At 42.9% G+C, this 17,660-nt stretch overlaps 1 protein-coding gene and 1 long non-coding RNA gene across 2 annotated transcripts in view; one reads left to right on the top strand and one right to left on the bottom strand.

Moving 5' to 3' along the window:
- Positions 1-790: 790 nt before the first annotated feature.
- The window catches only part of LOC138213906 (rho GTPase-activating protein 1-like), a 21,194-nt gene continuing 4,324 nt past the window's right edge, over positions 791-17,660 (top strand). Inside the window, 14 exon segments of the mRNA XM_069175219.1 lie at positions 791-868; positions 9,687-9,900; positions 11,057-11,155; positions 11,278-11,365; positions 11,616-11,747; positions 12,599-12,685; positions 14,057-14,155; positions 14,292-14,358; positions 14,361-14,401; positions 15,166-15,242; positions 15,489-15,566; positions 15,691-15,819; positions 17,005-17,108; positions 17,186-17,660. The exon segment at positions 17,186-17,660 is cut by the window's right edge and continues 4,324 nt beyond it. Of these exon segments, the coding sequence (XP_069031320.1) occupies positions 9,777-9,900; positions 11,057-11,155; positions 11,278-11,365; positions 11,616-11,747; positions 12,599-12,685; positions 14,057-14,155; positions 14,292-14,358; positions 14,361-14,401; positions 15,166-15,242; positions 15,489-15,566; positions 15,691-15,819; positions 17,005-17,108; positions 17,186-17,353 (1,293 nt within the window). The 5' untranslated portion in view covers positions 791-868; positions 9,687-9,776 and the 3' untranslated portion in view covers positions 17,354-17,660.
- On the bottom strand, positions 3,823-5,804 carry LOC138213926 (uncharacterized). The gene is made up of 3 exons (XR_011179582.1): positions 5,660-5,804; positions 4,854-4,939; positions 3,823-4,152 (listed from the first exon to the last, which is right to left on the bottom strand). It is a non-coding gene; the product is annotated as an uncharacterized lncRNA (long non-coding RNA).

The raw sequence follows: 17,660 nt of genomic DNA, 5'->3' as shown, positions 1-17,660 counted from the left end.
AAAACACTCCATCGTTTGTCCACCAGAGGGAGCCGACGAGTTGTTGTTCTACCCGGTATGTCCCACTGACAACAAAAACAGCAAAGCCAAACAATACAAACAGCATCACACACTTGTGAACTGCTTGTGTTTTATTTCTCTTTAGTATCAGACTTAAAAAAAATACAGAATTAATATGACTTCTTGTCATTTATTCGTTGTTGAAATCTTCAGTCTTGACTTACATATTTTCTCTCCTTTCAGGAACACTGTGCTTTATGGTAATTGAAATAAAATGAATTTTGTTTACAGTCACAGACAACATGAGCTTCATACTATTTTCTCGACATGCATTGTGCTTCTTTTTTATATATTTGTTGATGGCAGAGGTGCAAGAAGTTTTAGATCTTTTTTCTTGGAGTAGAAATAGGTCACAAATACTAAAAAAAAAACCCACCTCTAAAAGTAAAAGTCCTGCATTCAAAACTTTCACAAAAGTAAGCCTGTGTAATACTTACCATCAGAAGTGGAGTGAAGTGGACCATGTTCCCTGAGATGTGGTGACACTGGACTGGTGGTGGAGCTCGTGTCTCCAGTGCGCTGCATGTTTCTTACGTTAGTTTGGTGTTATATGAATTCATTACATTACTACAACAAATATTTCAAAGCAAAATGAGATGCTCTACAATTGTAATTTCCCAAAATGACCAGAATAGGGCACGTGATATATCGTTGGTGTGCTTTTATTTTGACAGGTACCGGACAACGAAATAAACAGACTTGCCCTACGTTTAATTTGAAAATACCAAACCGGAAGAGCCGTTGACGCAGGTTTGTTGCTGTCAACAGATCGCGGCGGAGGCGACCACGAAGCACGGACACGATCACGGTAAAACAAACCGAATGACTTCCCGGTGTTTTAACGTCGGTGTTTTAACGGGATAAATAAATAAAGACGCGACGACGGCACAACAAGCGCGCGAGGCTTTTCGCGCTGCGTGCGCAAGCGCAGCAGCTCGCTCACGTTTGTAACGTTCGACAGCTAATGTGGCTAAAGTTAGCACGTTGAGCTTCATCACAGAAACGGTTCAAATGAGTCAGCTGACTTTGCGGGTGAAGGTGAAGCAGCTCCGCTACCTGCGCGCTCACCTGTTGCTTTTATCAGCGCACCGTCGGTCGCTACCGTTGTTGGCTTCAATAACGTGCAGAGAGAGAGCTCCGCCAGACTCCATTCAAATATCTGCCAATTTAACGTGTCATCTCTAGTTTGTCATTATTAATCATTTATACAAACATAATTCATAAGATTTCCTCAAAGACAAGGGATCACTTATAATTCCGCACACATGAAATCCCTCTTGTATCACATGTTGATCCCGATGTCGTTATGCTTATTATAACTATCATATCCCAATACTTAGTATGTTAAACGTAGGATGCCAAAAAGTACCAGGATGTCTTGCTGCATCTGCAGACCAGCGTGCTCCTCCTGCTGAACAAATAGTACTGTGACACGTAGTGTGACAGGGTGGTGTATTTGCACTGACCGGATGCATCACCTAACAACATATATTGCAGCTTTAACCCAGAAACGAAGCGCCTGTTGATGCCCCTGAACGCACCATCCTGGTACCTGTGGTGCACCGCGTGTTTCTGTACTGATGCAAACAGTGTTTTAAGGGGTGGACATTTTCACTGGTGTCGGCAAAGTCAGGATGAAATAAGGTCCGGACGTGAGAAAACACCAAATCCATTTCATAACAGCAGAGGGCATGTGGTTACCGGGTGGTTGCCCTTTGACCCCGCCGACCCCTCAACGACAGGTCACGGCGGTGGACGTGTTCACTGGCCTCAGATCAGGCAAATCCACCACATCCCAGTGTGTTAATGTGGACTAACGCTCTGATGAACTCACGGAAAGCTGGATTGTTTCCCAGTGAAACCAGAAGCTGCTGTAGTAGCAGCAAAAAGATGTTTGTTGTCACGTTGGTGAGATGAGGAAGGACGCATGTCCTCGCCTGGAGGACGAGGACCTGCTGTGAACCCAAATCAGCAGAACGATCACACGACCTCGCTGTGTTCAGTGGAGTTCAGCTTCACATTAGTTCCTCTCTGCATCAGACACACCGCGGTGTGTGTGTGTGTGTGAGTGTGTGTGTGTGTGTGTGTGTGTGTGAGTGTGAGAGTGTGTGAGTGTGTGTGAGAGTGTGTGTGAGAGTGAGTGTGTGTGTGTGTGTGAGTGTGTGTGTGTGTGTGTGTGTGTGAGTGTGTGTGTGTGAGTGTGTGTGAGAGTGAGTGTGTGTGTGTGTGTGTGTGAGTGTGTGTGTGTGAGAGAGTGTGAGTGAGAGTGAGTGTGAGTGAGTGTGAGTGATACAGCTGCAGTGATTTGCTGTGTCATCTGGTTGAAGCAGTGTAAAGACATGCGGGGAGGACAGTTGTTGAACGGCACCGTGTGTCTTTGTGTCTTCGTGTTGTCGCCGTGGTTTTTCATCTGCGGTGTCTTTTTTTCCTGGGAATGGGTTCCTGATCTAAATCCTCCTCAGAGCACTTCCACTAAGCTGCTCTTCCTCAGTGGTGAGGAAGAGGAGAAGCGAAGGGGGGCAGGGTGCTGCTGCTGTGTGTGTGTGTGTGTGTGTGTGTGTGTGTGTGTGTGTGTGTGTGAGAGTGAGTGTGTGTGTGTGTGTGTGTGACTGAGTGAGTGAGTGAGTGAGTGAGTGAGTGTGTGTGTGAGTGTGAGAGTGAGTGTGTGTGTGTGTGTGTGAGTGAGTGTGTGAGTGTGAGTGTGTGTGTGACTGAGTGTGTGCCACCTGCAGACAGGTGTTGGCCACAGGTCTGGTCCACGTCTGGTCCACATCTGGTCCACATCTGCCTCGCGGCTCGTTTTCACCGTCATCGGTTTTCTTTAAAACGTCACATTTTCAACGTCTTAAAATGTCCCTAAAAACCACAAATTTATTCGCTTCGCGGTCACATAGAATAAAACAATAAAAAGCTTTTGAAATGACTCGAATGATGAATTGCTTCTGAAAACAGTCCAATCTGTGAACAGACAGGTTTCACTGTTTGACTTGCTTTGGGAGGCGGCATCACTTCACTAACTGACTGTGATCTTTGCGTCTGATCGTCCTGACAACGACTGTGTTAAAATACCAGATTTTAAAATGAGATAAATCTCATTGGTTGTTTTAGTTCATGAACCGAGTACTCGGCCATCTAAAAACTACACTGCAAAAACTGTGGATCCAAACAAGTACAATAATCCAATAATATTTAACAGCTCGTCGCTTCAACATCACTTTGGCCTTTTCTTGAGAAACATCTTTATCTTTATTTGAGTTCCTTTTGTTCAGATACAAGAAACATGTCTGTAAAACATCCACTTTAAGGATGTAGGAGCTTTATTTTAAGCAGTAGGTCTTAAAAGTAGAATTACTAGACGTATAAAAACCTCCACGACGGCTGCAGATGGTTGAATGTGAAGCATAAATTACAAAAATTAGGAATTCAAAAAAATAGAATTAAATATTATTGACTGATATTCATCGTGTTTGACTTGTTATTGTTCTGTAGAAAAATCTGATCTCGTGATTTGATGTTAAAAAGCTGAGCTGGTCTGTGGAGTGTTTCAGTTTTTGGAACAATATGTTTTTTGGTATTTTATTGTAATATCATAATTGAATTCAAATTCAGTGACCCTGAACTGGGATTCGCTGTATGCACGGTGCTGCTCAGTCTGTTATAAGTGATCACAGTCAAACCAAATCAGCGCCACCTAACTGACAAAGTGTGATATTGAACCTCTGTGATGCCATAAAAATAGATCAAATCACCTGATGATTTTTATCTGTACAAACCTTTGACGCTTGATTTTATCTCCATGGAAACCCACCGAGGAATTACAACACATGTCTACACTTTAAAAATATGTATTTACCAGAAGATGTTACAGGTCAGTTCGGCAGCTACATTTATCTCAATTTATTGCGTCAATAACATGAAATACACCAATTTCATTGTTCAAATGCTAAATTACACAAAACCCGTTTATATTAAACTGTAGAACTACGGTGAAGCAGAAAACAAAATAAATGAGAAACCAAGTGGGTTAAAAAGTCTCCTGAAAACCAGTGAAGAGTCCGTCCTCATCTTCATCACCTTCCTCACCGCTGCCGGCTGCCCTGATGAAGCACATCACAGCTGAGGAAGATGAAGGCTGACAACCAAATTCATTAGTGGTGACGCATTTTTTGCTGACGTCTACGGAAACGGAGGCCGTAGAAGTTCATTTTTCGTGGATGTTAAGCTAAAATATTGTAATTTTAGTCATTTATTTTTTGGTCATAATTTTCTACATTTACGTCTGAGGAAAACATTAATCTTCCCAACGGTGTCGTACTTCGTACGTCCTCCATTACGTTATCCCCGTTAGCTCACAGAATTCTTAGCCTTTGTGGCTTCTAGACGCCGTCCACTTTGCCGTTGCCTAGCAACAGTCTAATTGCGGCTCATCCGAGCTCGGAGTAAGGCACCCGGTTTAAAGGGCTGGTACTTAGTCTCCTAATTCATTCCAGGTGTGTTTTGGGCACAACCTGAAATTAGCCCATCTGGTTTGTAAGTTCCCATTAACGCCCACATTAATGGCACATTTTGTTTTTAATCCAAATTAAAAAACAAACAAACACCCGAATAACCCCGAAGAAGAAAATTGTACAGAAACAAAATTCCAAAAATAACCAGACATTTTTAATATTAAAAAGGATTTCAAACCTAAAATGATGCTTCAGTCCACAGGACATCAGTTCATAAATGTGCATCAAAGAATCATAGAAACCAAATCATTTAAAAATAAAAAAAGTATAATCTATTTCGCTCACCTGCAGTCACCAAATAAGTATCATGATGAGGGGCGTGGCCACACGGCGAAATAAGCGTCTGCAGTCGTCATCATGAACATTAGCATCTTCAATAAAGAAACGAAAACATGTATAATAATACTTTAAGTATACAGGATACAGAAAAACAACATTAACGATTCGTAGATTAGTAATTACAATGTGATTTTTGTTGTCAAACTATGTAGCTTAGCGAGTTCGGGAAAAAGATCAATCTGTTAGAACCAGGCGGCGACCAGCGGTGACGTCATCCATTCGTTTGTGAACGTTGTGTTTGGAGCAGGAAGTGACCATATTTGGACGAGCTGGGGGAGGAGCCAGCGGTGGATCTGACCGATCTGATCGGAAACCTGACGATACTACGTCCCGCCCACCGATAGCTGTAACCTGACTGCACCACAGGCCTGTCAATCAAACAGACACGCCCCCAAAAACAGGTCTTCTTGAATCTTCTTTTCTAATGAATGAGGGATTATTTTCAGATGGACCTCCAGAAAACTAATAAGAAGGAGTGACTTTAGCTAACAACACCGAGATAACTGATGGACACATTTTATTCACTTTGGATTTGATGAGAGAAGTTGAATGGGAGTCTATGGAGCCGGAGGCTTTTTGGAGCCGACCTCTAGTGGCACTCGCTGGTATTGCAGCTGAAGACACTTCTGCATCGGAACCATTTTACAGACCTGAAGCTACGAACTCTTTTATATTCAGTCTATAGTTAGAACTAACATTATCAATAATATGGATATTCTAATGTAACAGTTAATAAATACTCGATAGCTCACCTCTTAGCTTTCTTACCACTCTTGACAAGAATATAATAGTGTAACTGAACTTAAGCATCCATAAGAGAAGACCTCCTGGGAAGCCGTTGAAGATTGGTTCAAGTTTCAACAGCATGATGCAGGAGTTGAGAATCAAGGCAGCAGTAACCCCTGTGTGAAAATACCACCGACATATTAGAAAACCAACCAATGGCTGAACATGAGAGTGAGGATGGAACAAAAGTACTCGACTTCATGCCGTTTTCACTGAAACACTTCTCCTGTAACGACTCAACACAGCGTAAACTCACACAGCACATTGAACTTTTTCTTCCTTATCGAAGTCTGCTTCAAGCACAATCAACTGGAACGGGTGGTCGTTGCCTCGGCAACACGTAGCCCAGTTTTACAAAATGACAGTTGCTGCTAAGCTAATTACTCAAAATGACATGAATTTTGGCAAAGGCAGACAAACATGTTTCAAATGACCCAAATATAGGATGTTACAACTCGGTGTTTTGTACTTACCCACGGCAGCAAAAGCAAAGCAATAAAGTTTAAAATGAGGAACTCTGCGCTGGACATTGTTTGTGGACGATCGCTTCTCGTTTCCCTGCGATTGCTCCATTTCGGTTCCGTTCGACCTCCAGATATCAACGAGGACGAGCTGGCGGTGGAACGACGTAGTTTTCTTCAGGGACCTCAGAGGTGAACTGATGGACAGTTTTGTGTCTTCAAATGTTTCAAAAGGTTCAAAAGCGACAGTTGAATCTTCCGTCGTGACGTTCTGACTGTCAATCAGGTGCTGTGTTCAAATGGAACTCGCGTTGTCATGGTGATGGCATCCTTACTGGTGATTGGACGCCTTCGTACAAGCGAACCGCCGTTCAGACCCACAGGTTACAGCTATCGGTGGGCGGGACGGAGTATCGTCAGGTTTCCAATCAGATCGGTCAGATCCACCGCTGGCTCCTCCCCCAGCTCGTCCAAATATGGTCACTTCCTGCTCCGAACCGCTCCGAACTAGCAAAGATTAAAAATGTGTTTTTACATGCACTGCTGGTTGGTGCCTGTTTGAGGTTTTGAACATAGAGTACTGTACGTCCTCGGTCGTGTGCTGCGACCTCCGTTTACCTCCGATGACCTCCGGTGACCTCCGGTGACCTCCGATGACCTGCTGTTGTGGCACAAAGAGAAATAATACTAAAAGAGGAACCTGTTACTGTCCACATCATCCAAAACTGTACTGAACCCTGCCAGCATCTTGGTACGTGTGTGTGTGTGTGTGTGTGTGTGTGTGTGTATGTGTGTGTGTGTGTGTGTGTGTGTGTGAGTGTGTGTGTGTGTGTGTGTGTGTGGTCAGCAGCACTAGGCCGACTGTGTTGGTTAGTAGTGATATTTATTTAAAGCAACATGCTGTCAGCTGGCATAACATCACACAGGGAGAGAACAGTGTGTGTGTGTGTGTATGTGTGTGTGTGTGTGTGTGTGTGTGTGTGTGTGTGTGTATATGTATGTGTGTGTGTGTGAGAGATGAAAGAGGAAGAGTGTAGCTGGAGAGTTAATATGTGAGCAGAGGAAGAGATGTTGTGGTTAATTGAAGCAGCCGGAGGCGCCGTGTGAATGTTTGAATAAATAACGACGGTCATCACATCGGAGGAAAAGCTGGACACGGATACGACCCTTTATTCACGTGTTGTCTGATTCTGCTGTCAGACAAACAACGACCAACAGGAAACACAAAATATCCACATTTCAGTCGGAGTCGTCATTGCTGATGTTGCAACGCACATCTGGAGAGTTCACACCGTTGTCCACAAATCAGATCTGTTCGGGACAGACTGTCCGGATTTGGTGCATCCAGACATCGCCGACTTATCTGCGTGGGTTGCCATGGTAACGACGTACGCGCAGCTACGCTGATGACAGTTTATTTCGTCTTCTGTCCGTGGACTGGATCTGATTGGAAACCATGACGATACTACGTCCCGCCCACCGATAGCTGTAATCTGACTGCACCACAGGCCTGTCAATCAAACAGACACGCCCCCAAAAACAGGTCTTCTTGAATCTTCTTTTCTAATGAATGAGGGATTATTTTCAGATGGACCTCCAGAAAACTAATAAGAAGGAGTGACTTTAGCTAACAACACCGAGATAACTGATGGACACATTTTATTCACTTTGGATTTGATGAGAGAAGTTGAATGGGAGTCTATGGAGCCGGAGGCTTTTTGGAGACGACCTCTAGTGGCACTCGCTGGTATTGCAGCTGAATTCTGTATCAGAACCATTTTACAGACCCAAGGGCTACGACCACTTTACGGTCAATGCGTTACACCATAGCAACTAGGGGAGACTGTGTAACATCTCCATGGCAACGACTCGCTGTACCTCTGTTTTAGATTTCAGATTGTTTTAGTAGCTGTAATAGAAGCGTGTTAAACATGAATGAGGATAAACGCTGGCGGGTGTCGTACAGACTCGGGTGTTTCTGCTTCGATCAGCTGACAGGATGCTGCAACGGCTGTCACTCAGTTTTTTCACGTCAGTCAAAATGCCAGTTTAAGTGTTGTTATTTCTATAAATCCACTTATAAGACCCCACACAGCAGGCGTCCTCACACATGCCTGTCAACGTTTATGTCAGTTTTCCTGCTGCGGTGAATCAGAAGTGTGGATGTCGGCTGATTCCCAATTTGTTTTCCCACAACAGAAGTCACGATTTAAGGGCTTATTTCAAAAGTGCTTTTTCAGGTTTAGTATGTTACAAAGAACCAATGACGAGTGAACATTAGGCATTATAATTCATTAGTATTACACAAGAGGGTCGTGCTTTAACGTCATCACTGCTAATAATCATGTTAAAGGATCACCCTCGTTTAATACTGCGATTATACAACATAATAACCCAACTAAATAAAACATGTAATCTAAATGTAATCATACTGTGGCGCAATTCACTCTGGATATTAAACTTTTTGTTAGTGCGATTGCAGTTTCCATGGCGACACAGAGTATAACTAACAACTGGGAAAACAATCATTGGACTCTTTATGTAACGTACGTGATGTCTCCTACTCCAGGAAGTAGTCGGACCCTTAGCAACCACCCTAGCAACAGAGAGGATTTCTTGTCTCCAACTGAATAAATACAGAACAGAAACACTAAACTGATCAGATGGCTCAGTCTGGTTGGAACAAAGATATCTGATGAACTAAGATATCTGATGAACAAAGATATCTGAGGAACAAAGACATCTGATGAACAAAGATATCTGAGGAACAAAGACATCTGATGAACTAAGATATCTGATGAACAAAGATATCTGAGGAACAAAGACATCTGATGAACAAAGATATCTGATGAACTAAGACATCTGATGAACAAAGATATCTGATGACCAAAGACATCTGATGAACTAAGATATCTGAAGACCAAAGATATCTGAGGACGTAACTAAGGATGTTAAGTGTGTGACTATCCGTGGTGTTACGGTACGGGTGCTCGGAGCGACAAAAAAGGACCAAAAGAGACCCGACTTCACCAAATGGGTCATTTAATAGAACTAGAACAAGTAGAAACTACATTATATTATATGAAATTAAATTATTATTCTATACGCCCATTGAGGAGGTGGAGTCATATTTATTGTTATGATGATTTGTTCCGAATGTTCAGTTGACCAATCAGATGTTTGGGGGCGGAGCTACTGGTTGTATAATAATACATTTACTTCACATTCACCTTGGTAATAATAATAATGTGACTTCCTTCCTCACGTATGCTCATTTCTGATTTGCTTGCTTTCCTTTCTGTTCACGTGACCAACATCTCTTCATCGCATTCAGATTATTCATAAATAATTGCATTATTAACACCGTGAGCTAACAAGAAAAAGAAGCTCTCTCCTCCGTCTTTACGTTCAGACCTCAGATGATCTTTGCTTTGAGTGATTAAACATTTAAATCCGTTGATTATCTTGTCTTTTATCGTGACGTGAGAACCGGAGGATGTTCGCTGACCTGTCGTGTTTCTGTCTCTTGCAGGCTGCATTTTTGTGTGTGTGTGTGTGAGAGTGTGTACCTAAGACATCCCCCTGCAGTGTGTGTGTGTGTGTGTGTGTGCGAGGGTGTGTGATGTCTTCGGAGCTGCTGGTCGATCTGGGCGACGACCCTGCGACCGCACAGTTAGGACAGCTGAAGCTGGCTACCATCGAGGACCAGCAGTGGCCCGCTGATGAGCCGACGCTCAGCAAGTCAGGTGAGGGGGCGGCGGGGGGAAAGGGGGGTAAACATCCAGAAATATCCAAAACACAACCGGCTGAACCGCAGTAGCATCCAAAGGCCAAACATGGACCATGCAGCCGCAGCCTCGCTCATCACAGCACACCACTGGCCCAGGTCGGCCTGTTAAAGTCAATGAGCACTAAATGCACCACAAAGTGTTGCGTCATGTCTCCTTCCTGTTTTATCTGCAGAGTGTTTCCTTTAGCCGGAAGTCTTACAACTCACTCCTGTTCACGAGGACCGCAGCAGCCGAGTATAAACACACATCAGCAGGAAAGGAAGTAGAAAAGTATTGTGAGGCAATGCAAAAGTTGTCCTCAAAAACTTCTCTCTGTGAACCTTCAAGTTTCTGGAGTTTTGAAAGTGAAATGTGGTCCCATTCTTGCCTGATAGAGGATTTCAGCTGCTCAACAGTTCAGGGTCTCCTTTGTTGTATTGTTCATGTCCTGATGCTCCAGATGTTTTCAATGATTGACAGGTCTGGACTGCAGGAGGCCAGTTTATCAGCGGACTCTTCTACTAGAGAGCCATGCTGTTGGAATACGTGCAGAATGTGGTTGGACGTTGTTCTGCTGAAATAAACAAGACCTTCCCTGAAAGAGACGTTGTCTGGATGGCAGCATATGTTGCTCCAAAACCTGAATATATCATTCAGCATTAATGCTTCCTTCCAGATGTTCAAGCTACCCATGCCATGTGCACTAATGCATCCTTGTACCATCACAGATGCTGGCTTTAGAACTGAGCTGATAACAAGCTGGATGGTCCCTCTCCTCTTTAACCTGGAGGATGCAGCGTCCATGATTTCCAAACAGAATCTCAGATTGTGATCCATCAGACCTCAGGACAGTTGTCCACTTCACCTCAGTCCATCTTCAATGATCTCGGTCCAGAGAAGGCGGCGGTGTTTCTGGATCATGTTTCTATCTGGTTTCTTCTTTGGAGAGTTTGAACATCATTTGTGGACGCAGCGATGAACTGTGTTCACAGACGATGGTTTTCACAAGTGTTCCTGAGCCCATGCAGTGATTTCCACTCCAGAATAGTGTGTTTTTAATGCAGTGTGTATTATATGCAGTGTTTTTATTGTCTGCTTGTACATTGACGTATACTTTGTGCCTGTGTTTCAGAGACAGATGTTTCGCAGTGCTTCGACGCCAGCTCTCCACATCTGCCCTGGGACCATCCGTTCTACGACATCGCCAGGCATCAGATCATTGAAGTGGCAGGTCGGTTCTCCAAAATCACAAACCTTTATCGTTCCACTTTTATCCTTTACCAGCATTTTTTCTTCTGAACAATGTTCACAATTGAAAGTCTTTGTTTTAATGTAAACGTATGATGTCCGTAGGCGACGATAACTTCGGCAGGAAGGTGATCGTGTTCAACGCCTGCAGGATGCCGCCTCAGCACCAGCTGGACCACCACAGGCTGCTGATGTAAGTAGGAACTTCTCCTCACACGACGAGCGTGTGATTCGTTTCGAGAAGAAGTAGGATTTGCTGAGACAGCAAGTTTTCCTTTCATGTAGGTTTTCATGGCGCTTTGTGTTTTTCAGCTTCAGCCTGACAGCGTCTGTAACCCTGAAACGTTAAAAAGCAGACTGAACGTGTGTTTTCTTTGGTAGATAAAAATAGAGTAAAATAGCAGTACATCTTTTTTATTCTTTTTTTCTTTTCTTTTTTGCAGGTATCTTAAAGGAACGCTGGATCAGTACGTGGAGAGCGACTACACTCTCATCTATTTCCATCACGGGCTGACCAGTGAAAACAAACCTTCTCTCAGCTGGTTGAGAGACGCCTACAGGGAGTTTGACAGAAAGTAAGCTCAATAATAACAACCTGACAGGCCTGTCAATCAAACAGACACTTCTGCATCGGAACCATTTTATAGACCTGAAGCTATGAGCTCTTTTATATCTAGTCTGTGGTTTAATATCCAGTCTGTAGTTTTATATCCAGTCTGTAGTTGTATATCCAGTCTGTGGTTTTATATCCAGTCTGTAGTTTCATATCCAGTCTGTGGTTTTATATCCAGTCTGTAGTTTCATATCCAGTCTGTGGTTTTATATCCAGTCTGTGGTTTTATATCCAGTCTGTGGTTTTATATCCAGTCTGTGGTTTAATATCCAGTCTGTAGTTTTATATCCAGTCTGTAGTTGTATATCCAGTCTGTGGTTTTATATCCAGTCTGTAGTTTTATATCCAGTCTGTGTTTTATATCCAGTCTGTAGTTTTATATCCAGTCTGTAGTTTTATATCCAGTCTGTAGTTTTATATCCAGTCTGTGTTTTATATCCAGTCTGTAGTTTTATATCCAGTCTGTAGTTTTATATCCAGTCTGTAGTTGTATATCCAGTCTGTAGTTTTATATCCAGTCTGTGGTTTTATATCCAGTCTGTAGTTGTATATCCAGTCTGTAGTTTTATATCCAGTCTGTGGTTTTATATCCAGTCTGTAGTTTTATATCCAGTCTGTAGTTGTATATCCAGTCTGTAGTTTTATATCCAGTCTGTGGTTTTATATCCAGTCTGTAGTTGTATATCCAGTCTGTAGTTTTAGAAAACGTAGAAAGTCGTAGAAAACAGAACCAAAAATCGAGCCAGAAATGAAAACGTTCCAATAAGAGAAGAGAACCTTTCACGTGTACTAAACATGTCTGCTGTGTTTCAGGTATAAGAAGAACATCAAGGCGCTGTACATCGTCCATCCCACCATGTTCATCAAGACCCTGCTGATCCTCTTCAAACCCATCATCAGGTTCACTTCTTCTCTCCACACTGACAATTTCAGCTTTCAGCTCCGTTTCAAACACGATGTTTAAAAGGTTTTCTTGAGACTTTGAGAACCAACAAAAAGGAGGATGAACTTAATCTGTTTGATTACATTTCTTGGTTTGCATGACTTCTGATGAAGAAGTGTTTCATTTATGAATTATAGTCTCCAGCTCGTAGACGTTCTGGGATAAAAGTCAAACCTGTAATTTAAGCTTTCTCAATAGGTTTTAATCTCAAGTTTAGTCAACGTAGCGCTAAAGATCATTTATAGGAGTTTCCTTCAAACTTTTAATCCTGTAACTCGGTTTATGAGCCGACTGTTGTGAAACTTCCTTGGTTTGGTATTTAGGACATGAAGTGGTTGTTATGTCTCTGTTGGGGTGTTTCTACATGTGTTCCTCTTTAAACGGACCGGTTACATCGTGAGTTCATTTTAAAGAGAACTCGACGTCGATTTTTATGTCGCAGGAAGTTTTATTTGTTGTTGTTTCCAAAATGTTTCTGTTGAAGGTAAAAAGATATTCTGGATAATCTAGAAAAAATGCGAGCCCGGGCCACTTCGTGTTCACAGTGCATCGTTTGTTTCTGATTGTTTTCATCAAAAATGTTTGATTTTGCGGTGAATTTTCAAAAAAATTGCAATGAAATATTATTTTTTTTGCGTAAAATTGCAGGAATGCGAAAAAAAAAATTGCAAAGTCGAGAAAGAAAAATGCGATTTACTGCGATCTCCTGGAGGGAAGGATCGCATTAACAAGGTGGTCAGATGCAGCGTTCATGGGGCTCCACTGTGGCACGTTTCCCTAAGAGCACACAGTTCATTTGGTCAGAGTTCCCAGCATGCAGCAGTGCAGGGTGGAGACCTCTGTGACTTTTACAAGATGCAGCGCTTTAAGTGAAGAAGTGATCAGGACGCGGCTCCGGTGACATCTAGTGGACGATGTAGGGAACTGCAGGCTCAAACGATATTAAATGTGTCGCTTCATGAATCCCTGCTGAGTTTTAAGCTCCTTTTAAATCCTCTGCTTGGACATTTTAATACAAGCAGCAACATGACACCCACTTTCATCACTGAAAGATAAATAAACTATTTTATTTTTGGGGGGGGGGGGAATAGAAATAGTTTTTTATTTTAACAAAAACTTGATGATTTGGTGAAAACTGTCTAAAACTGGTGACATCATGAATCCCATCAGGACCTGTTTAATCAAGATCATGAATTAAATTCAACTTTTTTGGTTGTTTCAAACCAGCATTTAGAAATCTTGTGACCTATAAATGTTCCCGTTTTGTTCGACACTAACTGGAGTTGACTCATTTGAAGCCCATTTTTTTGTTGTTGTCTCTCTTTTAGTTTTAAGTTTGGCAGGAAGATCAACTACGTGAGCTACCTGAGTGAGCTGGAGGACGTGGTGAAGTGTGAGCAGCTGCTGATTCCTGCCCGCGTCAAAGAGTAAGAAAACAGCCGCACAAGCACTTTTACATTCGCTGCTGTGGTTTCCACCGAGAAATCCTCTCAAACGAAACATGATGACTTTGTTCTTTTTAAAAGCCCACCGCAGCTAATGATGTACCTTTGTCTCCGTCAGGTATGACAACAAACTGAGAGCATCTCTGAAACCGGCCGCGCAGCCTCCCATGTCCCCCCCCCCGCAGCCCCCCCCCTCCCCGACCAGGTGTTCGGAGTCCCGCTCGCTCTGTAAGTCACCGAATCGCTGTTAGACTGGTTCGTCACTGGAAATGTTACAACCTCCTTTACAAAAAAGTGGTGACAGGGTCATGTTCACCACTGAGCTGCATCACCTCTTTTAACAACACTCTGTAAACCTTCAGGCACTGAGGAGACCCGTTTCCGGAGTTTTGAAAGTGAAATGTGGTCCCATTGTTGCCTGATGGAGGATTTCAGGATTTATTGCTCAGCATTCATGGAGCCTTCCCAGATGTCTGTTTATTTATTTATTATCTGTGTTTATACAACGCCGTTTCCCAAAAAGTTTGGACGCTGTGTAAAATATGAATAAAAACTGAATGTGGTATTTTGCAAATCATTGTAAACCCATAATTAATTGAAAATAGACCAAAGACAACATTTTTATGAAAAATATATGCTTATTTTGAATTTGATGCCAGCAACTTGTCCCTAAAAAGTTGGGACAGGATCATGTTCACCACTGAGCTGCATTCCCCCTTGTTTTTACAACACTCTGTCAACATTTTGGGAACTGAGGAGACCAGTTTCTGGAGTTTTGAAAGTGAAATATGGTCCCATTCTTGCCTTTTAAAGGATTTCAGCTGCTCAACAGTTCAGGGTCTCCTCCTGTAAACGTTTGGTCTGAGTTCAGTGTTTCTAACCTGTGTGTGTGTGTGTGTGTGTGTGTGTGTGTGTGTGTGTGTGTGTGTGTGTGTGTGTGTGTGCGCGTGTGTGTGTGTGTGTGCGCGTGTGTGTGTGTTTGTGTGTGTCAGGCTCAGACAAAGGAATACAGATGCTAATCCGGTTCCCGTGGTGATGAGAGACACCATCAGCTTCCTTTCAGAACAAGGTAACACAAACACAACAACGCTGTAGTTCATCACTCGACTGTTCTTTTATGCCGCGTCAGCAGAAAAACACGCATCACGCGTGTTTTTCCATCGTCACACGCGTCCGACCAAACACAAAACATCTTCGATGTGGACGTGGAGGCAGTAATAATGCCTTGTTGTGTTCTCTGCTGTGTGTGTGTGTGTGTGTGTGTGTGTGTGTGTGTGTGTGTGTGTGTGTGTGTGTGTGTGTGTGTGTGTGTCAGGTTTGGAGATCGAGGGGATCTTCAGACGGTCGGCCAACGTGACTCTGGTGAAGGAGGTCCAGCTCCGGTACAACTCGGGTACGACCAGCAGCAGATCTCTTTTACACGTCTTTATGCATTTTTGGTTATTATTTTGGTATTTTGGTATTTTGGGTGGAGTTTCTTTCCTTCCTGACCGTGTTTTGGTGTTTTTATTTTTTAGGTGCATCAGTGAACTTCAGAGAGATTGAAGACGTCCACTTGGCGGCGGTGATCCTGAAGACGTTCCTGAGGGAACTTCCTGAACCGCTGCTGACCTACCAGCTCTACAACGACATCGTCAACTTCGCCTGTAGGTTCACACACTTATTTACATGATTAGATTTCATAGAAATATGTCAACATGTCACATGTCAACAAGTTTGACAAAAAATGTTGCTTTTAATATTCTATTTTTAAGTAATAATGGGCGTCTAGTCTTCTGATAGCCGACGTGTTTACATGTCACAGGAGGGGGGGGTTAATATGAAGTACCACCACTCCATTGAGAAGAAATATTGTAAAAAATACTGAAAAAATGGTTCCAAACAAAAGAAAATCTGTAAGAAAGGTCCTCTGTGATCTCAGAGGAAGTCTTGTCCTGAAATATTGGTGTGTTTACGTTCTGGTTGGTGTTAAAACAGCCTCCAGTGTAATATTACAATATAACTAAATAAAACATGTAATCGAAATGTTTTCGTATTCACTCTCAAAATACAATAAAAATAACAGAATATATTTTTTGTTAGTGTGATCTCCGTTTCCATGGCAACACATGGGGCACAACAGACAAACTGGAAAACTATCAGTAGACTCTTATGTAATGTATGTGATGTTTCCTAGTTCCAGGAAGTAGTCGGACCCTTAGCAACCACCCTAGCAACAGAGAGGATTTCTAGTCTCCAACTGAATAAATACAGAACATAGAAACACTAAACTGATCAGCGAGCTCAGTCTGGTTGGAACAAAGATATCTGATGAACAAAGATATCTGATGAACAAAGATAATCTGATGAACAAAGATATCTGATGAACAAAAATAATCTGATGAACAAAGATAATCTGATGAACAAAGATATCTGATGAACAAAGATAATCTGATGAACAAAGATATCTGATGAACAAAGATAATCTGATGAACAAAGATATCTGATGAACAAAAATTATCTGATGAACAAAGATATCTGATGAACAAAAATAATCTGATGAACAAAGATATCTGATGAACAAAGATATCTGATGAACAAAAATAATCTGATGAACAAAGATATCTGATGAACAAAAATAATCTGATGAACAAAGATAATCTGATGAACAAAGATATCTGATGAACAAAAATAATCTGATTTACAAAGATATCTGATGAACAAAAATAATCTGATGAACAAAGATAATCTGATGAACAAAGATATCTGATGAACAAAGATATCTGAGGACGTAACTGAGGATATTTGTCCAACATCTGGATGCTGAGTGAGTGTTTGTGTTTGTGCTCCAGCTGTGTCCAGCGACAGCCAGGTGACGGTGATGAAGACGCTTGTGGAGTCGCTGCCGGAGGAAAACTACGCGTCGCTGCGATACCTCATCACGTTCCTGGCGCAGGTATGACCGGCGGACCGCTCATCAGCTTCCTGTCCTGTAATCTGTGTCCTCTGACAGCTTCCTGTCTGCGTGTTCAGGTGTCCGCTAACAGCGAGGTGAATAAGATGACCAACAGCAACCTGGCGGTGGTGTTTGGCCCCAACCTGCTCTGGGGGCGGGACAACGCCATGTCACTCAGCGCCATCGGGCCAATCAACAACTTCACCAGAACCCTGCTCGACCAGCAGCACCTGGTCTTCACCTAATCACCGACGACCCCTTAACCCCCCCTCCCCTCCCCTCCCCTCCCCTCCCCTCCCCTCCCCTCCCCTCCCCTTCCCCCTCCCTCCTCCCCCCTCCCCCTTACCCTGAGGTCCAAACGCCACTGACCCCCCCCCCCCCCCTCCTCCCACCCCCCCCCGCAGCAGTTAGCTTTGAGCTCCGGACCAATCAGGAGCTTCGTAAGGGACGAGCCAGTTTTATCTGCTTTTGCCCTTAAAATACTCTTAAAAGGTGCAATATGTTCAGTTTTTAGTTTAAAACATTCAGAAATAAACGGAAACAGGAATCTAT

The sequence above is a fragment of the Embiotoca jacksoni genome, unplaced genomic scaffold, assembly GCF_022577435.1.
Source record: "Embiotoca jacksoni isolate LCO1_2020_lvr unplaced genomic scaffold, fEmbJac1.0.p SCAF_65, whole genome shotgun sequence".
NCBI classification, from domain to species: Eukaryota; Metazoa; Chordata; class Actinopteri; family Embiotocidae; genus Embiotoca; species Embiotoca jacksoni.
The sequence above is the reverse complement of the archived record's forward strand: the minus strand, read 5'-3'. Positions and strand labels throughout refer to the sequence as shown.